The sequence below is a fragment of the Gymnogyps californianus genome, chromosome 3 (genome assembly GCF_018139145.2).
Source record: "Gymnogyps californianus isolate 813 chromosome 3, ASM1813914v2, whole genome shotgun sequence".
NCBI lineage: Eukaryota > Metazoa > Chordata > Aves > Accipitriformes > Cathartidae > Gymnogyps > Gymnogyps californianus.
This window is the reverse complement of record NC_059473.1, coordinates 27,826,903-27,849,697: the sequence shown is the minus strand read 5'-3', so window position 1 is coordinate 27,849,697 and position 22,795 is coordinate 27,826,903. Positions and strand designations below refer to the sequence as shown.

Here is a 22,795-nt window from a genome sequence, read left to right as displayed (position 1 = left end):
GCATGACATTGTGGTAAGAAGTGTCACAATTTCTACAAAAATGTAAATCTTTATGCCCAAACTCAGCAGGAACATGTCTTCAGCTAATCTTCCATCAACACTTTTGGTTGAAATTCACAGGTAAATCCTGTATCCATCTCTGGAGAACATCTTGCAGGAAAGGTAGGATGGAGAGAGAGCAGGTAAAGACAAAGGTGCAATACATGGCGTGCAGTTTCTCTGTGCACTGCATGCATTTTAGGGGAGGGAAAGTCTCTGTGCAGCTGCATGCAGAACAGTTTAAAGACGGAGCAGAAGTTATTCCAGCAGTCTCCTCCGTCCCTTACCCACCTCAAGGGCTGGCTATTGCAACCTGTGAAATGACTCTGCCAGGCAGGGGCACAGCATTATTTCCAGTGTATCCAGATGAAGCACCTCAGCTTGAAGCTGCAAAGGATTCTTCCTTACCTTGGCTGTTTGATGCAAAAGATAACAGTATCAGGCAGCTGGCTGCGTAACAAGGAGTTGTGTTACCAATCTCTCTCTCTCCTCAGAGGGAAAGAAGAAAAATGACTTCACATCAGACTATTACGGATACTAATACTTTTGTCAAAAGCAGAAACACACAGAGATTTTACAAAATACTGGCTAAACACCGTAGCACACTGACTAAAAGAAATAATTTGAGTACAAGCTTAATAAGGCAGGGTAAAAAATCCACCACCTTACAGCTAATGACACTTTGAAAATGAGCCTGCTGTGTGTGATTTCATTGATGCCTGAGGGAGACAAAGCTCTTTCTGTTCATGTTTTTCATACTTTCAGTCAAACAGATCGCTGAATAATCATGTTTTCTTTATTTTAATGGGTGAGGAAGCTATTATACAGAAGGTGTTTCCATATGTCGTAGTTAATAAAGGCAATTCTTACTAATAAGAATAGGTTGTCTCCGCTCAGTTATCTGATGAAAAGCCCTCCTGTTGTGAGGAAAAAGCAGATCCTGTGGCTAGCAGAGACTCCTAGGGCTGCACACTTCAGCAGCTACTGGAAAGAACTGTAAGCAGATGAATCCCAGGTCTTCTCCAATTGAGTCCAAATCAGTGACATTCACTAGGGTGCTCAGGGTACTAGGAGCACTTCATGTCATAATCTCTCCTTCATATTCACCCTTTTCTTGCTGGTGAAAGACAGTGGACAAGACCTGGATCCATCACTCCAGAAAATCATCAGCAAGTCAAGGTGCTTTCTTTTTTGAAGAAGCAACTGGGGCACTGTCTCAAGAGCTCAAAATCCTACACGGACAGTATGGCTAGTTATAGGCTGAGATCACAGATGCTCTTTCAGGCTGAAACCATAAATCACATAGAAGGGAAATAATTTTTAGGGAATCACCCAGAGGTATGAGACACCACTTACATCTTTGTCTTTCTAACCACAGAGCTGAGGGCACATCCAGAGCTAGATGAAAACCTCACATCTATACTATACTGTTAGAGCTACCTAATAAAGAGACAGAAAAAAAAGTCTTGAAGCTCCTCTCAGCTTACTATGATGTGTTCAGTGTCTGACTACCTCTTAAAAAGCCATACGGAAACCAAACCTATGGAAGGACAGAACTTGCCTCCGATAATCGACATATCCCAACTAGGTTTACACAGCAGTGCTACACACTGGTTCCCTCTCGATTTCAAAGTAGGGCAGAGATTGTTCACCTGTAAGTACCTGAGTAGAAAAAAGACCTGCCTCTGTTGCCATTCCCACTTTCAGGGGGACTGACAGTTTCCTACAAGTAGTTTCAAAAGGCACATCATCTCTCCATGGTAAGTATCCACCTGTAGCCTGACAATTATGAACTTCAAAGCATTCTGCAAGACATCTTTTTATCCAGATGTATCAAAATGTAGAAATTATTTTGTGGAGAGACATTTCTAGTAGGAAATACTCTATTTCTTCATGTTTTCCTGGGAATGGTGTTCTGCTGGTTTTCACTATTCAGAATAGGCTTCAAGAAATGCAAAAAATACCCAAAGAAATAGGTGGATGCTTGCAAATATATAGACAATGGGACCAGTTCCTACACATGCAACTAGTCCAGCTGGATGTTTGCTGCCACACATAATACTTTCCAGGATTTTAACCAAAGCTAATATGGCCAGCATTTTGAAAATTGGCCGCTAATTATGGGTACTTGCTAATTCAGTCTAAGTTTCAGAACTGCTAAACAATTCCTTGTCCTCATTTCAGGGTCTGGATGCTCAGCAGTTCAGAAAATCAAATCCAAAGTGACTCAAGCCAATACTGAAAAATATGAACACCCAAAGTTTGCAACTGTTTTTGAAAATGCAAGCCCCTCAAGGCTAAATCCCGCTTTAAAGACACTGCAATAGTTTTGAAAGCTGCATATTTTTGTCAAGCCACTAGAAGGCGTAGACAAATGTGGTGGGTGGACTCTGCATCCATACTCCTTCAGTGTGGTCAGTGCAAACAGTCCCTCCCTGACCAGCCAACGCTCATGACTGGGAATGGAGGGAATAGCAGGACAATCCAGGATAGGCCTGCACAGTGAACCAGAAGTAGCCCTTGCAGAGATGAGGGAAAACAAGGGCTGCTGTTGGATCCTGCCCAGAACACAGAACCCAGCCACAATCTGTCCGTACAGTGTTTCTGTCTTGAAGATGTGGAGGGTCCTGTTGTATCTGCATTCACAATTAAACATGATTCTGACATGATTATGGTGCTGATGCTGTTATATCTTCAGTGCATGATGGTTTCTGGCTCTGTTCGTGCCTGCCTATTGTTCATGAGAGACTTTGTCTTTGCAATGATCGGAGAACAAGGCGTTCTGGAAGCTCTTTTCAGCTGTGATCTGGTGAACTTCTTACGGATTTTTCTGTAAGGAGGGAAGGAGGAAAGGAGGGAAAGAAGAGAGAGACAACAGAAGAGATAAATCTCAGTCTTTAACAGAAGACTGCTCAAGAGCCAATAACAAACATAACAAATACTCTTACCAGAGCAGGAAGGCTAGTGCATGGAAAAGAGACTTGCAGTCAACAAGAGTGAGCCCTGTCCATCAACTGATGATTCACAGTTGTCTCCAACTAGTAACTTATAATTGCTCAGTGAAAAATGAGTTGGTGTTAGACAATATTTGGACAATAACATTTCATTATATGAAATCTTGGGCCAGAATGCTCAAATGGTGAATCCTCACATGTGACATCAATACAGGAATGAAGGACCACAGAAGAAAGAAGCTCATTAGCACCCAAGTGAGTTTGTTACCTCTGTAAAAGTGATGGACTGGGAGCAATTGTTGCACCCTCAATAGTGCCTTTCAGGTGCAGTAAATTCACTTTAATTTTAGACTTTTAGACGATAAATCAAACATATTAACTACAGGCGGCCATGTTGTTTGTATTGTAATCTTATACATCCAAGGACAGTTAATTCTGAAGCAAAAAGCTTTGTTATGTTCCAACTTCTCTGTCTCTCTACTATTATAAATCAATAACCACAGTGCTGAGTGTATCCAGGGTAGAGCATCAGGAAACACAGAAATGACACACACAGAGTATGTCAAGAACCATCTTCATTGGCAGAGTCCTGAACATTAGATGTCACTGGAAAATGACCTATTTTCTGAATTCACCTAAGTCGAGAAGCCCAGCTTTCGGGTAGTTCTATAAATTACAGAGATTTGGAGCTTATGGAAATGAATTAAAGCAAACTGGGGCCTCTAATGCTAAATGAGACCAGGCTTTCTAATTCAAACTTTCCAAGTTGAAAATGTGACCTGACTACAAACTACAGGGTGATGATGTGCCTACCTGCATCAAAGCTTTGAGATGGTAACTCAAGAAGTGATTTGTCCCTTTCATCTTAATGGGCTGTTAACTCTGAAACTGAAAAATGGTGGCACATGACATTGAAGATACAGGACCAGCTTAAAATAAGTTCTATTGAATACGAAAATAATAATTTGCATATTAAATTTCAAACACATATTTAGTTACTGGTTGAGTATTTCCCAGGAATGTAAGCTTCCAGTCAAGTAAATGGGCCACAGAAGAGAACATAATCAAAGACAAAACAAAAAATAAAAGATCAGGAGAATATACTGTCCTCTTAGAGGTTAAAGGGAGCCCGAAAAAATACATCTATTTTGGTTAACATATTTAGTGCAGAGAAGTATTCATTTTAGCTGCCTGAAAGAAGGATGTCGTCAGGATCTCATGGCCTGGAATACCAAATTAGGATTTAGCATCATTCAGTAATAAGCACAACAGAACAAAAGGAAAGGAATTGCAGAAAGTTAAGTTCAGGCTTTTCACACAATGCCACAGAGACACAAACTTACTGTTTGAGTAGTTACTTTACACGGTCATCTTAAATTAGGCCTAAGAAGATATTAAACTGATTGACAAGATACTGCATACCTTCCAGAATGGTAAGATCATAGAAAGGTAACCTGAGACTGGTAGAAACATGTATTTCTAAAATAATGAGACAGCTACGTTTTATAAATTCATGTGAATAGACAATAGCCATTACCCACACTGATTATTAATGGGGATCATTCCAGCAAAAGCTTACAGAACTGGATCCCTTTTGATATATTTGTTTGTAAAACTTTGTATTTATTTACAGAATGAATGTGGTCATTAATCACTTGAGAAGCCCACAGTTTACGAAAATATTAGATAATTGTCTGCCCATCTGAATTTTTAATATGGCAACTTCATAAACTGCCAAGATGTTCCTACTAATGAAAGCAATTTGCAGCTGACACTAAATGTAAGGACAGGAAAGTATTTGTGATTACAATTTGCGATTATTTTTTAAGGACAGTAAAGTCAAAAGATGCAGTTATTAAATACTGGTTCGAAACGAGCATGAAGAAAGGCAGAACAAAAAAAGGGGGAGTCATCACATTATTAAATCAAGCAAACCACAAAAAGAGTCAACTCCTCAGTCTAAATGAAAGTAGCTCTATATAGACTGTCACAAGAACTAATCTGGTATGCATTCTAAAAAGACAATCCAGCACTTCTATTTAAACAGGATTGTGAAAATGCTTCCAGAAATTAGCTTTCTGGGATACAGCCTTTCGGAAATAAAATTGGAAGAATGGAAATTTCCACTAACTTCATTAAACGTAATATTTGAACAACCATCTCACTAAAAGCCAGAACTGTTCTTTTTACTGCAAAAAATATAGAGGGTGGAGGGAACTGATTCTTTACACTGAAGAATTTAGCATCTAAATACAGTCAAGCTCTTTGAGAGGCACTGATCAGGTTTTATAATGCTTCAGAGGTTTTTTTAACACTTAAACATGCAGGTTGTAACAGTAGATGATGAAAGGCAGGAAATTCAAAGATAAGGTTGTCTTCGCCCTTTCACTCGGAGCACTTCTCCTCCCTCCCCCAACGATACAGTGAATTGAGGGCAGAGTCACCTTTAATGTTCAATTTCCTGTCCCTTTTTCAGTTAATACCAGCCATATGTTTTAATTACATAAAGCTTTTATTTGGTGATGGCAAGTAAACGGCTTTAATATCTGTAGCATTGATAATATCCTTTGCAGTGTTATGAACGAGTAATTGCCATTTTCCCCTGCTTTTTCCTTTGACTTTTGTACTAGTGCTTGAAGTATGATGTGTTACAGACTTCATTTGAAATGCGAATTAAAAAGTATTTTAAAGCCTTCTAGTCCTCCTGAGACCAAAGGTATGAGAATGAATCAAACTTTTAATAGGTGATTGGTATATAAAGCCCACTGTGCTCATTTTTATGTCAAACGTGATACACTGCTGCTGATGTAGGAATAAGACAAATTCTTTAAGTCTGCACGATACTTCAATTAGTAACTGCAGATAAAGGTATGCAAGATCCCTGGCACCTATTCAGGGAAATATGGAAATGTACATAAGTACCACACACTATTAAGACCTATCTTCTCTTTGCAAGCTTCATACACAGACTGGAACCCACTGGGTAGAAATAATAGTTAGGCTGTATAGGGCATTTATGCCATGCTTAAATTTAATGAGGCAAACCATTTCTATGAACCAAGCCCTTCTCAGGACCTAAGTGAATTCCATGTAACTAACCATCTGGTGAAGTTAAGCACAATCCTATATAATCTGTTACATCCAGATTTCTCAGGAACAGGATAGCTGGTAACAAAATTTCTCATTTGTAGAAGCTGACTCAAAGATCCCTGCTCTAATTATGCCACGCATTAAAACAGCAGCAATTTTTAAACTTGAATAAAATAAAGAAAGGTTACCTTCAGTTGATGTTAGTCAAGAATGAGTTTTTCAAGCCTTTTCTAATAGGAGTTAAAGGCATTACTTGCTTTAGCTCTGTTGATATCAGGCGTATCTGTCTGTTACTGCTTCTATATATAAACCGTTGTGCATGAGTCTTGCCTCCTCTGCACTAGACTCAGAGTTGTGATGACTAGAGTGACTTTGGTCTATTCAGCTATACCAACAGTACTTAAGAAGTAATACTAAATAAATTCAAGTTATGGCAGAAGTTTTTACTGTGAGAGAAATTAATTGCATGTAAAGGCCCACTGAAGTTCTAGCAGATGAGCAACCTTGTTTTGAAAGTGAATGGAAAGAAACAAACACTTTCCTATGAAGGGGAATCACCCCCAACACACACACGCTTTTGAGATGTCCATAATTCTTCTTAAATACCAAGGTCCAGAAGTGCTTTTAATGCTCTGTTTCCACTAAAAATATATCAAGAACCTAATACGCACCTGGCTACAGAGTTTTAAGCTGAAGGGCATAGCATTATGTTTTATGTTATACGTAAATTAGTTTGATATTTTTGCCCAAGGCTTTCTTAGACTGATGACATTTGAGCAACATCCTTATATACAAAGACCTAGTGCTGTGGAAATGTATTACTACCCAATTGTTGCTGGTAGCACAAGGAATGCGCACAGGTCAGCAGCAGGCATAAGAGAACTGATTCCCTGGACAATCATTGCTGAAATTCCACCTAATCTCTAGATTGGGGTGAAGTATTCTGGTATGACTTGCCAATTGTAAACAGCAACTTAAACGTGCCAGGTGCACAAAATACTGCCAGCTCTGGAAGAAGGTGGAGTTTTAGACATTAACTACAGCAATGCAGGATTTTGCATTCTGGCACAAGTTTTATGTGAAACTTGCAATCAGCCTAACCATTGCGACATTCAGAGAGAAAAACTAAACTAAAAAAAAAAAAGTCTTCTAGACAAAGATTCGATTCATGAAGTTGCTGCTGCTCCAGGGCAATGTAAATTTTGTGCAATGTAAATTTTCAGTGCAAGCTCAAGGCCAGTTAGCAAAAACAACTATTTAAAAATAACCTTCATTCCTTGGGGGTTATTAGATCCAATTATCACTCTTTTCTCTGAGGGTTTCTTGTATCCAGTGGCACACTATAACTATTCAGTGGATTAAATTACAAGAGGGGGCACTATCTTAGGAGGCTGATAGGCTTTCGATTAATTTCAACAGGCTTTTAAACAAAGTGAAAGGCCAAAATGTGTGCAATGCTGTCTCCTCAAAGAGAATTTAACTGGGAAACTGGGATGAAGCTGTAGGCACAGATCCTTAGAAACCTGAAAGGTTAGAGAGAGACTGAATGACTCACAGCACTTCCTACATATCTACCTGTGTGGAAATGAGAAGTATTTTATTTAACTATTTGGCTTGCTGGTTTAGACATCTTCCCCCCCCCCCCCCCCCCCCCAGCACTTTGAGGCTAAAGCTTACCCATATTCTGTTAAAGTTTTAATCTAACCTCAAAATGACAGAAATTAGGAGAAATATATTTGGAAGGTAGAAGTGGGTTGACACTGATACATCTTTTTAAAATAAGCTCCTTTGTGAAATGTTCATTTATAAAACAAACTGGAAGTGTTTTAATAAGCATCGGGCTACCGGAAAGCAGTTGCCATGATCCACTTAGTTGCATTATAAAACTCATACAGATGGCAGATAGAGTGGTACAACCTTTATAAGATTAAAGAGGTGCTACTGTAGACATGCCAACATCATTTAAATGTTTTAAGAGCTTGTCTTATTTTTCTCCTCCTAGCAAGGAAATGTTTTCTTTGCTGGTGTTTATCTTTCAATTTGGTATCAATATTTACGGAACAAAACTGTTCTCTATGAACAATGATTTATAGACATACCAGTTACAAATTACCATGTCAGATCTTCCTAAGGAGCTTAATATAGCATTTTCAAGCATTGTACCATCTTGAGGGCTTCTCTGATGTTTTGTGTTTCAGAGCAACAGCTTATAGCTACTATGTGTATATATATATAAAGCAATAAATAATGGGTTTTGAGCATTTTCTTTACTGGGAGGAAAAATCCAGGTCAAGTGTTTAAAGCACAGACTTCTATGACTGTGTCATGCCTGACCTGTTGCCTGGCACAAGCCACCTCTCTGTCTCTTTCTGCCTGCTGCTGATTTAAAATCTACTCGGATCAAAATTTCCTCAGAGCAGAAACCATCTCTGTGTGTGCATTTTTAGAGTGCCTAGAACAACAGGAACCTTACCCATTATTGAAATGATTTATATCCAGTTTTACTGCAAACAACTGGCATGGCTTTTGGAAAAATCACTTTGACAGATTTTTCCATGCTTTTATTTCCCCTGAAAATAGCATATTTCATTAATATTTTAAAGTGGTTTAGGATGTTAGGAGAGAAGGAATTAAAGAAGTGCAAAGTCTTATTCTCAGCGTTACTATTAATTTTTCGGTTGAATGCTGAAACTGAGAAAAACTTTTAACCCCTAAGAAACATTACAAAAGGATGCTGTCATCTAGCAGTCATCACACGATGACTAAATCTAAATCTTAACAATCAGCAATGAAATTACCCTCCCAGTTCATCTGTGAGCTCGGTACTTACCACCAAGAGACTAAAGTTACCTACTGCAGATGGCTAGGACAAAAAGGATTACACATCAGTTTTGGTGCAACGCTGACTTCTCGCAGAAGCCAGCAGCATGGAGGCCTTACCAGACTGATTTGTGGTAGGCACGGTTTAAAAAACCCCCTTGATCTAGTTGGTAGGCATGGTGGACACCACAGAGCTCAACATGGATGAAGTAGCTCAGGACTCGCCCCGTGTCTTGGGTGGAGCTTTAAGTCAGCAGGGACGGTATCTCACATTACACACCACACAGCAGTGACGATGACAGAGGCACGCACAGAGCCATGTTCCTCAGGCAGTTTTCCCCTTGAAGAAGGGAGAAAGGCCTGTCCTTGGATTCATGGCGTTTCACGACAGCATCCAGCTTCGTAGAGTGGATTAGAACCGCTAAGTCCTAGCAAAGGTAGCTCGATGGAATGGGTAAAAAGTAAATTATTCATACTCCTTAAAACAAAACAATGGCTCAGGCTTCAACAGACTTGTAACCTGAGCTATGGGACAGCTGCTCTGCACCTTATCTGAAACTCGTTAGCCTCTCCTTAGTTACCATCTGCTTCAGAGGTTCTAAGGCATGAAGCCTGCTCTATTAAAGAAAGAGTTGCTTAATCTCTCCTCCCCATGAATGCACGCACAAGATCACTGCGGATTTGTCAATACGTAGGCACCCTGGGAATCCAAGGAGCCAGAAATTCTACAGCTCACAGGCACAAACACCGGAAGACCTCAAAGCAACTCCTTTATTCTTCCTAACTATATCAGCAGGGTGTGGGTGAATTCCTACACTGCATAACTTTATACTCTACCAATAGGAATTTTCATTACGATTTAGTTATTCTGCAGGAGGATGGCCACTCTGTATATTGATTAAACATCACCCGCTACTAGATGAAAATATTACCCACATGGCAGCATATATTTTTTCCTGAGACAGGCAAGAAGTTGGAGAGAAGATGCATCAGAGCTGGCTAAGAGTGGAACGCAATGTTGCTTTCAACTACTCCCCAAACATCCTGCATATTAATTCACAATTCCAGCGTTATCCCAGACTTTAAGATGACAAAAATGTTCAGAATATACAACTTCTGTTTCTGGCCTTGGGCTACAAGCATTAAGTGCCATTTCCCCAGCAACATTAAATACCGTGTTGAAAATTTTCAAAAATATTTTCTTAACTATATATGTTTATTTAAGTCCAAGATAACAGAAAACTTTCTATTATATGCTCCATAGGGGAAAAAAAGAGATCACTTACTTTTGTTGCTGTTTCCAACTTTAACACACTTTAAACACCCCATCTTAACTACTTCAGTGTTTTATTTATTAGGAGAACTGTTTCAACACAGAACTTTTTGTATGGCTTTTTATTAGTTTCTTTGTTTCTTTCTGTCTTTCCTCACCTTGTTTGATTACGTCAGGGTAAGTTTCATCTGAGGTTTTTGTCCTGGACACTGTGTTTACAGTACTACAGCTTATCATATTACCCGAGGCTCAAAAAAATTGACAATATTTTTCCTCTTTATCAATTATGCATATACTTTTCCTGGAATAATATATGTACCAATAGGGTATATTTGGAGGAGCTTCTTGGCATTCTGGCTACTTGCTATTAAGCAAGGGCTGAAAATCAAAATTAATCAGTCTTACCAGAAACAGTTGGAGAGCAAAAGTTCCCTCACAAAACTGTCCCCTGGGGCTCTGCTCCACACCATCAATTTCTTGCATAATCAGCACTTACTCTACACATAGAAGCTCCGATGCAGAATATGGATTAGAAATCTGTACTGTGGCATCAACAGAGGAAAGCTTTGCCACAGAATGATTTGATGCTAATTTCTAAGGTCAGCTTCATTTCAAAGATTGGATTTTTATTTTTTTTAACATTCATATTACGAAAGGTCTATTCGAGTTCATTTTCTGCCACTCATCCTGCTCTCCACTCTTATGGCCAGCACATTTCATGTCAGTATCTCATAGTGCTTGCTGGACTGCTTAATTAAAAACTGCACACCATCCTTAAGAGTAGGTATACATCAATATTATTCAAGTTTACAGACAAAAAGGTGGAGCTACTCGAGGTTAAATTACTTGTCTGGTGTCTCACATCAAGCAACAGAGGCAACGTAGGAATTTTACAGTGCTGATCTGTGCTTTTTCCGCTAGAACAACACTTCTGTTGTATTTTGTCAGGTAAATGTTTTAGCCTCTATCCATAGCACAACTAAGGAAAACAGCCAGCCACCTCTCCTTAGATGTTTGACAAGAACTGATAGTTATCTCTGTGATTGGCTTTCACAGTCACAGTCATTATGTTCTCTTCGGTATTTTACATTTAAAATGCCTATGTAGTTACTCATGCAAGCTCTTTCACAAAAAGACACCAACTAATATTTGTTTTTCCACAGCCTTACTTACATTAATGCCAGAGGGTCGTGCATTTAAAAGATCTTAATGAGCTTAAAAAAACCCCCCAAAAACTATCAGAGGAAAATAATAAGAATAAATTATTAAATACACACACTGAAATATAGACTAGCTCAGAATTAAGTCCTCTATCTGTAATTTGAAATGAAGAATCCAATACAGGAGAACTTATAAACGAAAGGTAGTGGGCAGCAGTTCTGTGTGAATTTTAAGACTGTGAGAATCACTGACATTACATTTTTGAACATATTCACCACAGTACAGTTTTATCATCTTCTTTGCTATTTAACTTTAGCAACAGTGTGTTCACCACAGGACTTACCTAGTTTCTATATCTACATGCACATTATTGCTGTGTATTTCTCTGCCTTCAGATGAAATAATTCTTAACCCTGTGTCCAGCTTCTACTAATTACTATTGCTCACATGGCACAGAAATTGTAAAAACGGAAAAAGATCTCTTGAGACTGATATTGTGCAGTGTTTGAGGGTTACAATCATCAATAGTTAAGATTTAATGTGATAAACCTCTGTGGTTTAGGCATAGGAATGATGACAGTAGGCTAATTTTAGTCCTAAATTAGTGTTACTCTAGCATTGCTATAGGTAACAATTGTGTAATTAATCTTGTCTATCTTCTTTGATACTTAAATATGCAGAAGACTATGCTGGTCTGACAAGTTAGCATTTTTTATTGTTATTTTCTATGTTTCCCAAGGCTTTGAAAGAGAAATTGGCTTCCCATACAAAGATGCTTCTTTATAGAAAGCAAACTTTCTTCTTGTTCACAACCAAATCGGTTTTAACTCCCACAATAGAAGATGACCAAATATTACAAGATGACACATTTCCACTGGGGATGTGGATTTAGGAAGAAGCTGAGCAGCAAGCTAACAAAAAGCTAAGCCCTAAGACCTTCAGTTAAAACATCCTGTAAAGAGGATTGGGTTCAGCTACTTCAAATCCTCTGCACAAACACAAAAGACAGCTTCTGAAGGAAAACCTTTTGAAATGGCCAACCATACTGCAGGAAATTCAAAATTTGTCAAGAACCATAAGAAAACAGGTTAAAAGAATTGCATGACATTCCAATTTAACATCTGACATATAAGGTGTATTACTGACTACATGATGTACTCTAGCCAACAGACTGCACTCAGTGGGAGTCAGGCATGCATTTAAGAGCTTTGCTGAACTGGGTCTGGAAGGTCTAACAAAGTGAACAAGTTTTATGGAAAAGTTAAGTTAAGAAAATACAGGAGCTTCTCCACCAACATCTATGTTTAAGACAATCCTTAATGCACTTATTATCATCCTCGTGTTTCATTTAAGTTCTTTTTTTTTTTCTCCCCAAGTTTCCCAGGACAATAAAATTTTGCAAAAAGTCTCACTTCAGAAATAATATTTCCCTTCCCAAATATGAAATGCTCCGGCTACTTCTGCAGCTACTGTCTCAACGTGAAATGACTTTTGTCAAAGAGAGTGGAGAAGATTGCAAGTGGTTGAGTAACACCTCTAAATGTGTCACTGCTCTTTAGCTGAGTCATGTGAATTAACCACATTCAAACTCCTACCTAAGATGCAATTGCAAAATATACTTTGGTATCTAAGCCACCATAGAGAGGCAGCATGTTTGAATTTCTGCTCACAACAGGGTAGGATCAGACAAGGTCATTTTACAAGATCCAGCGGTGTGACTCTTCAGGCAGCAGTAACTAGGTCATTTACAACCATCTGTTCTTAGCCTCAGTCTCCCTGTGGTCATCACTGAAGCGGTGCACTGATTAATTTTCACCTGCTAATCAGTGGAGACACCTCTGAAAGTAACCAATCACCCAGTGTCAGTCAACAGCTTCTGGATTCCTGTGGGTGGCATTTTCATGGGATTTTATTACCAATAAAGGTAAAAAGTTTTCTCTGAAAGAAGATCCCCTGTAAGGCTTCTGACCTGCTCCGTGTACAACAGCCCTGTGAAAGAATAAAGTACTCTTTATCTGATTCTTCAGGCAAAGAACAGAGGGTACATTGCCAATTGCCTCTAAATCTTCAACAAAGTATTTAGGCACCTTGTTAATTTTGATATGAGGAGTTAGGCATCTAAATGCTTGGAGATATGGACTTAAAAGACCTGCTTGAGGTCTCACGGGAAGTCTGTGAGGGAGCAGGGAACTGAATCACGTTTTCCCAAGTCCTAGGTAAGCACTCCAACCACTGCAACATCTTTCCCTTACCATGTAGCTTTAAATAGGGTGAGTAGCTTACTACAATGTCACTGAAACTTCATCTTAAACTGTGAGAAGATTAATACATAGCTCCAAACTAGAATGGTTGTATTTCATTTGTTCTGAAGACTGAAAAAGCAAAACACTTAATACTATATGCTCTTCAAACCTACCAGCTCTAACTAATGGCACAACTTATACTGAACTTTGGGTTTTGTTACGTACGTGTTTTCCATGTATATATCTATTATTCCTTTTACAAGTTAAAAAAAATATTCACATTCTTCAAATGAGTTGATTTTAGCTTCATGGAATGATCCTGCTTTTAAAAACAAACTTTTGGATTATCACAGTAGTGTTACTTTGACTTACTAGCTACTGTAAAAGGAGCCAGAGGAAAAACTCATGTAGATAAATAGTGAAAGAAAATATCTGTAGACCCATGAAAGCTGCTCAATGGGAAACAAATGGCAAGAGATTATGGTCTAGTTTCTATACCTCTGGTTGTGATTCTGTATCACAGTACCTCAGCTAGAGCTCAGAGAAGTATGATTTGTAAGGTGTGAACAGTGCACAGCATCCATGAATAAGTCCATACTAAATAAGGTCAAAATAACAGCTCACAGAAACTATTATTCACTCTCATGAGTATATAACAACTTCGAACAGTCGCTAGCCAAGTAGGACTGCTCCTAAATTGTAGCAAGGACAGTTCCTCCCCAAATTCCCCATATGCAGTATTGTCACAGTGACTGGATATGGTTGTCAGCTCACCTGTACTCAGCTGCAGCCAATCAATAAGATATTTGCAATCCTATCAGCAAGGATTAGACATAATTCTAAGGGATATATTCTGTAACCCCTGCTTTTCAAGATGTATGACAACTATGTAATACAACAGAAGTAAAGGAACGAGAAAATTACATCCTTAGAGGCTGATTTTTTGCTTAGAGGGTAGTAGCTGGTGTATCACACTCTCAGGCTTGCAGCTGATGCTCCAAGGGTGCAGCCAGGCGTCTTCATGCAGTCGGTTACAGGGTCGGTTCTAATGGCCACAGTGCCATGCAGGTAAAAAATGAAAATGCACTATGCCCTGGATCCAAGTACGGTGAAGTTCAAAACCAGGATCCCAATTGAAATCAAATTGCCTTGTCTTTATGAAAAGCAGAGGTCAGCCCTGAGTGTAAATTAAAAATACTTTTTTTGGTGCACAAATTTTTTTGCACAGTTGGGGACAACTGAAAAAGAAAGAATAAACATACCTATGAACATTTCTGTGATACGAATTGCACGTGCGAAGAGGAAGAAGGAGCAGAGCAGTTAGCACTGGAACTCTGACTTTGATCTTGACCTGCATCTGTGCGCTGTATATCAGACCCCGGGCACTGGAGACTTACTCCTCCACTTTTCCCTTTTCTCCCAACAACGTGCTACAAGTGGTAACTCAAACACTGTGCCTGACCTTATCTAAACATTGATGAAAACACATGTGGGAGGGAGAAGGGTCAAGGGCAGGTCATTCACAACTCTTAATATTGGGTTTGGTTCACCCAAGTTTTCAGTTTGCTTTTAAAGGTACAGGTTAGGGTCTACACTGATAAAGCTACAATGCAGAGAGTGCTAGCAGTATATGCAGGAGCACAAAGGGCTGTGAGCACTACCATGACTCTCCCCGACTTCTGCAAGAGAACCAGACCGCTGGCGGCAAGGCAAGACTCAACATTTTGCTGAAGCTGGTTGTCAGCTTCACGTTCTCTTCTTTCTCAACATGCAACTTTGGTTTTTAAGCTTTTTGTGTGTGCTATGAGACATGCATAAATAAAAATGAGTGGTATCAGGTAATTATCACAGCAATTATGATATTCTTACGCAGTACCTCAACAAATCAAGGGAAGCTTTTCCTTTTGGAGACAGAACATGAAGTGAAGAATATGAAAATTGCCTATACAATGCTGCCACAGGGATGCCTCTCAAATCATTTTATCAGCAAAAAGGAAGCAATGTCTGCTGGTAACAGCTAAAGATCATGTTCTAATTTTAGCAGTTGCAGTTAACTCATTCCCAATGGAGTTGCACTTACCGTGAGAAGGTTTCTAACTGCTTCAGCACTGAAAGGAAACAAGCATCGAGTCATTCAACTGCAGTTCTATATGCAAATATGCTTTTTGGCCCATGAAGGGAAAGCATATGGAATCTGCTGCTATAACCCATTCAGCTAAACATTTCCACACATTTCTTATAATGCAAATGCTGAAAAAAAAAATTTCATTTTCCACACAGTGTTTTAGCTGTCCCTATACAAGTATGATCATTAGCATGCACATGCATTCTGTTACAGACAGAGCATGTGTATAGGAACTGTATGCACACTGCACACCTAGAATTGGTAAGTAAAGTTTTAATCAACAGATACATTTCCCTTGACATCCAACAGCTATATTACTAATTTTATTCATAGATTATGATTATGTCTTATATAACTCAATAGATATTAAGCTGATATATTACATTTTTATTAAACTTCTGGAGACCATTACACGAACTGTCCCATTTTTTCAATTATTATTTAACTCCCAGAATGGTGATTCAGTATAAAGAATTTAATTTCACACAATACAGTCATTTTCTGCATTAACCTCTAACAGGGCCTACAACAGAATCCACATCACAGCTAGTCAACAAAAGGGGAATAAACCCCAAAAAGCTTCCTTATAGCGAAGGTGATTTAGTACAATGTCCCGAATAAAATTCTTTTATAGTTATGAGACTTTTGGTTGATCCTAAAGCATGCACTTAGGATGCTAGGAGAATCCTAGCAGCTAATATCTAAGTATATTAAAAAGAGATAAGGACACTCCCTTGGTGAGCAGCGATAAATGTAAGGCTCTTTAAAGAGTGATTTTTTTTTTCAATGAATTGTGTAAACAGATTTGCACTTTAGAATAAAATCTTGAGCAAGTTATTTCACAGTAGGGAATGAGAATTCCTTTTTCATTCAAAAAAGGGTAAGAATAAAGAAAAATACAAAAATGTTAAATCCAGCAAAGGTCAACATAAAATTATGATGTCATGTCAAGGTAAGTGTTCTTGAACTGTCACCTGGTTTTCTGCCTAGATTAATCCTTGCTGTGAGCCTGTGACTGAACAGAGGTGTGGAAATCCCAAGTGAGCTGGACTCACACAGGCATCAGGAAGGTTTTTGAATGGAGACTGCAGCTTGTCACTACAGATGAAATAGCAAAACTGGGGACATCTATATTTATTGGCAAAATTCACTGAGCATGCTGACAGGTATTCAAGGAGGGGATCTACACAGATATAGATATAGATCAATCAAGAAATTCATACGAGTGATTCATTCATGGCACTAACACGTAGGCAGATGCAAACTCACTCTGTCCCTTCCCCAAACTGGCCAGGGGCTGGAACGACTGGGGCTCAGCACCATGCTAATGTGCAGCCCAGCTCTGCAGAGGCCTCTGGGCTTGGAGAGAGGGGAATACAAATGGGAACTATGCTGGCATTTTTCCCCAGATGTGCAGATACCGATACACAACAAGGGAGGAAACTGCATTCAAATAGCTACAACTTCAAAAAAAAGCTGAAGTGTATGAGGATGCATATTACAACTGTTATAAAGTACATTCCTGTCCTACTCTGGAGAGCAGATTAGCATGTAAAATATGTTGAATTTCAGACGTAAACTCCAGTCTTTTTGTTTCAATGATACATATGCTCACACTAAATTTTAAGTGTACCTGCAGGCACCGTTGAACTGTGGCCTGAGTGAAGAGTGAAGGGCACTGCCCTAAAATTCTAGGGTATCTCCAAGGGTTACCTTGGAAAGCTTAAATGATATATAATTTCCACATTTTCACTGCTCTGAATATTTAGCTCCCTACTCATCTATTGCTACAAGTATCTCGAATCTGTGAGCAATCAGATACGCAATAGTTAACTTTACAGAAATACAATTGCTGCTTAAATTCAGAGGGGAAAAGGATGATAATTTCTTTAAAAATATCTTCTAAAATGGAGCTATAGGCATAAATACATATATTCACCTTATCTATTGATGGATAATAAAATTTAGAATGCTCACGTGCATCTTTGGCTCGGTTAGCATGAAATAGACTGGCACCTCATTTAGTTTAGCAGCAACAGTATTAAATTTTTTTCTCAGATAGTATCAACCGACTATTGTAGTATAATTTTTTTAGCTAATTGAGAAAATTTACCCTCTAGACTCCCTACGTGGTGTTTTATAGGAATATGCATCTTAAACCTTAATTCACTGCACAAACAAAAATGTTTTAGGATGGAGAAATGAAAAGCATTATGGACTGTTGCAAACAAAACATTATACTGAAAATATTTTCCCTTTTGCAGGCTGTAATTATACTGAAAAATATTTTTCCTTTTGCTGTAAGTAGCATGTGTCTGCCTTACATGTATTTTTAATGAACAAATACACGTGATAAAACAGTCCGGATCCTGATGCAGCACGAAACAAGTGCCCTAAAGAACGCGTTGTTACCTTGACTCAAATGGGGTAATTATTTCTGAGCTGAGTGTTCAGAACATATTTAAACACCTAATGGCTGCAAACTGGCAACTGATTTTTTTTTTTTTCATTCTATGGCAGGACTGGATAAATTGTGTGCTGCTTTTTCATAAACGTCTTGTCCCTAGATATCTCTTCCCGTTGCAATTCTATTGCCTTGAACTCTGTCACGGTCGTGCTCAGCTATGTGAACGCCTATCACAGGACAGGCTGGCTGTCAGGGACTAGTGTCTATTCCCTCTTCCTCCTTCCTGCCCCAAAGAGCAGAGCGTTTAATTGTCGTCTTGGGCATCAGTGCGTTCCTAGCAGCAGAACCAGGCAGTGCTTTCCACTTCGAGCTGTAAAGGCTGGAGGCAAGTGATAGCCGAGAGGAGAACAAGCTACACCGTCTCTTATAAATAATCTTGGAGTAAAGGTGGAGGGAATCAAAGGATCAAAGGAAAAAGATAGAAAGGAGAAAGCATGCCTGAGGTAGGGAAGGAATCAATGGGGATGGGATGGGGATGGGGGGGGAACAGGGGCGGGGAGGGGGGGGAAAGGAAAAGCCCTGTGAGAGAGAAGGAACAGATCTCATGTGAAACAGAGTTTCAAAGGATAAAAACTTGCTGTCTCCCATTAGTTACAGTTTTGAAGATTACTGCAGGTGAGGCACTAATACTCCTTGTGTGTTGCTATCACAGAAGGAAGGTGCATGCCTATGTACTGGCATCGAACCTACGGGGTTAGCTCTTGTCAGACTGGGAACAGCTGTACTGGGGGGGCTCAACCCACGCCAGTCCTTGAGTATTCCCTGCTGTGCTTCAGCGGCCAGCGTGACACAGCATGACATTTTCAGGGACCTCCTTGTTTGAGGGAGTATCAGTGAGGTCTAACTGCCCTATGTTGCCCGTATCAGGAGATTTCAAATGTTACTCTTTAAACTTTTAATGATATGGAGAAGAGCAGCAGACGCAGAGTCCTGAGGACTAAGCCCCTTGTTTATCCACCACCTTGGGTGCAGAGGGGGAGACAGTGCAAGTTCTGCCTTGCTGCCTGGCCCGGGTACAGTGTCTGCAGCCATGGGAGTGGGGAGGGGGATCTCCTAGGATGGCAACAGGCAGGGCTATCACGGATGAGTGATTTGCAAAGGCAGGACTCATCTCACCATACTTCGATCACCTTGAATTTAAACATCTAGTCTAGGCCAGTTGTCTGGGCTACCTCTGAGATCAGTGGGGAGAGACAAACACTGTCAGTGTAGGACTCATCTCATCCTTCGACAGGCACTTCTCTATAATAATTGAAAAAAAAAAAAAAAAATTGAAAATTCTAAAACTTCGAAAGGTTACCAGTCTCACTTTGAGGGTATAATCACTAGGGATTAGTCTGATACTACTAAGCTCTCTGCATCAAACAACTCTCAAAATAGTGAATGCTATCAATCTGGGCTAGATATCAGAAGCCTAAGAGCTCATCATTCTCCTACCACTCTCTCTGAATTGTTGCATTCCTCACACAGAAGAAAAATGAAGTGCCATATTTAATTGATCTTGAAATAACCACCAAATTGTCACGTACTAGTATTTTGACTTCCCTAGCTGAATCTACCATAAATGGGACTAAATATACACATTTTCCTTGGTTAGCTCTATATTTACTTATGTTCTTTCTCTTCCCTCATTTTATTATTTACATTTTTGTTCAACTACCAGCTTTTCTAAGCTTGTGAAATAATCACAGAAGTAAGGAGCAGTCTGATGTTACTTCCCGTAATAATCCCCTTGCTTAAGCAAGATTTTAAAGGTTTTTAAATAACAGGCCCAGCAATCACAGCTTACAAAAATAGACTGTAACTTCTTGTCTTAGTCTGAATGAAATCAGGGAATGGCCAGATCTTAACAAGGGAAGAAAAGAACAGAAGAGCCTCCAGAAAACTAGTGACTCTTCCGTGATAGCAAGCTCTATTGGGAAAAGCAAAAGCTTATTAAATTTTACCAATTAATTTGTAAATGAAAGACTGAAAAAGATTATAATCTTAGTTGCTTTTAAAGGAAATCAATTTCTAGCCTGGAAAAGATGCTATCTGCTATATATTTCTCTATTGTGTGCTTGATATTTTTCAAGTTCTGAAAATTTTAGAGTATAACCTACATCGTGGATGCATTTACATTTTGCTGAATGATCAGAGGTGCCTTAAACTTCATTGTATATGAACTACAATTAGTAACAATTAAAAAGTTCTAATATTTGCCACAGAGAAGTAGCCCTGACTGAATAAGTTTTATTAGTGAAATACTGATAATATTAGTATGCAAGAGATGCAAAGTTGGGTGGATGTTTTGATGTAACATTGCTCTTCACTGTAACACAACCTCAAACAATAATGTCAAAACCTGTTATTCAGATAGTGGATCAATAACATGTATGCAGCGAAGCCTCGTTCCCTGCTTAGATTTCATCTCTCTTACCTGGTCTCTTCTGTAGCTATAAAGAAACCATCATCTGAAGCATCAAGCCAATTTTGCCTCTGTCTCTTGATCACTGGAATGGTGCTTGTCTTAATGGCACTTGCACTGGCTTGCAAGGCCTTACCATTAGTCATATGAACATGGGGAGCAGCATGCTGAAATCATAATAAAAGGGAAAGATATTTGCCTGAGAATAAGCATAATTCTGTTAACTAATTCTGCTGTAAAGGGCAGCCTACACACAGCACCCTTCTCAAAAACCAGCTAAGTCTTCCTCAACAAGTACCTGGGGGTCAGATTAACACCCTGTGCGCATTGACGTGTTTTATCCACAGGTCTTAAAGCTCTTTAAAAACTAAATTAACTATTGCTAATACCATTTTATACAAAGAGAAACTGAGGCATGAATCAATGCCATGAACTAAGCAATTCCGCAACAGAAACCTGTTGATTTTAGGAGAGAATTCACATTTTCTGAGCAAAAACCCAGCATCCCAACCAATGAGATGAGACTTGTTTTTTCACCCAAGTATGGCATTAATCTAATTTTAAAAAATCCGTACTTCTCACTTCATAGATCCTTACTCTGCCTGTCTGTCTTTTTAAATAAAAGTCACTGAATAAGACAAGTAGTTTGGTCCTGCTGCTAACCTAAATGGAAGCAGGATAACAAACGTTTATATCACCGAGCTTGTGCCATGGTTCTTAGGTTTACTCACCAGTCATTATATATTAGAGCTGACTGCAATATACCTGCATTGATTTTAATACAGATAACATTAAACATAAAATGATGCATTAATTTTCCACTAAACCTTTACCTGGAATAATTGTGCAATGAGAGCAAGTACTCAGATCTAATGAGAGAAGCTGCCTTCTGATATATGAAAAGGAGAGAGGGAAAATAATGTTTTCTATATTGTCTAGAGGTAGCATTTTGGAAAAATATCCCATGACAAATATATTAATCTTGGAAATTCAAATCTTGTTTCCCACATAACTGATTATCAGCAGGACTAACTAATAACATTATTTGATTAAAACAGATATGTTAGAAGACATTATACAAAGATGAAAGTTTGCTTACTTTCTCTCACATGGATTCAACACCTTGTTTTCTTAGGAAGAAGCACCATTTTCTTGGTGAAATAATACCAGTATTCCACATTACTGACAGCATTTTTATAATATTCCTAAAATGCGCACAATGCTGCACATTTATGGGAGCACCCTCTAATTAGGGGACCAATTCCACAGTCACTGAGTAAGGAAGGGGCTGATAGCATCCACAAAGACTAGCAGAACAGAACGCAAAACTGACCTCTTAAATCATGTCATAAAAACATAACAGCCAAAAACAATAAACAAGGGCCTCATTTCTTCTGCACAATTCTTACGCTCGTATTCAATGCATTATATTCACATTATGCCGCAACTTTCAGCACACCTCGATCCACACCATTTGCTCCCTCCAGTAGGACAAATTTTATGCATTTGACAAAAAATTCCAGTGTTCATTATTTTAGTGCAAATAACTGAACAATCTCCTCCAATTCCTTAGATCTGATGTAAAAAACCCAAACAACAACAAAAAGAGCAACAAGACATCAGATTTGAGTGAGTCACATATAACTCTTCCTTAGAGCTAAACTATTTTCCTTTGTCTTAGAGACAAACAAGGTTTACAGTGAATGTAGTTGTTGCACATAGGGCTGTAAATCTATCTTTGTAGTCCCTCTAAATATTTGCCTAATTTTTTTCCATTTTTTCATTCAGTGTCCAGACTGCAGTTTGGTTTTCACATATTTTTTTTGTATTCGCTTTGGTGGGGAGGAAGAACTAAAGGACATGCTACTAGAAGTAATTCAGCTGTTATTTAGAATAAATTCAGGATAAAATACATAGTTTGGATGAAATTAGAAATTCATAAAGGTATTTAACTGATGATCTCTTAGTGTACAATAAGTGGATAGTGCTCAAAAATAGTGCACATTCAATAGTGGATAGTGCTCAAAAAGTGAGTAAGAATTCATGCATGGAAAACACTGCCATACATCAGATTTCACACTAATTATTTTTATCTGGCAATTGCCAGTGCCATACGTTAGAGAGGAACATTCAAGGGCTCAAACGGCAATTTTTTGCTGTGCTTCCCCAGTCAGAAATGGGTTTAAGTTATCAAATATAATGGTTTATATCTTTTC

At 38.8% G+C, this 22,795-nt stretch overlaps 1 protein-coding gene across 1 annotated transcript in view; it reads right to left on the bottom strand.

Annotated features, from left to right (window-relative positions):
- Positions 1 to 2,733: 2,733 nt before the first annotated feature.
- MTA3 (metastasis associated 1 family member 3) overlaps positions 2,734 to 22,795 on the bottom strand; it is a 142,967-nt gene continuing 122,905 nt past the window's right edge. Inside the window, exons 18-19 of the mRNA XM_050893420.1 lie at positions 20,592 to 20,746; positions 2,734 to 2,869 (exon numbers count right to left, since the gene is read on the bottom strand). Of these exons, the coding sequence (XP_050749377.1) occupies positions 2,734 to 2,869; positions 20,592 to 20,746 (291 nt within the window). The remainder of the gene's footprint in view (positions 2,870 to 20,591; positions 20,747 to 22,795) is intronic.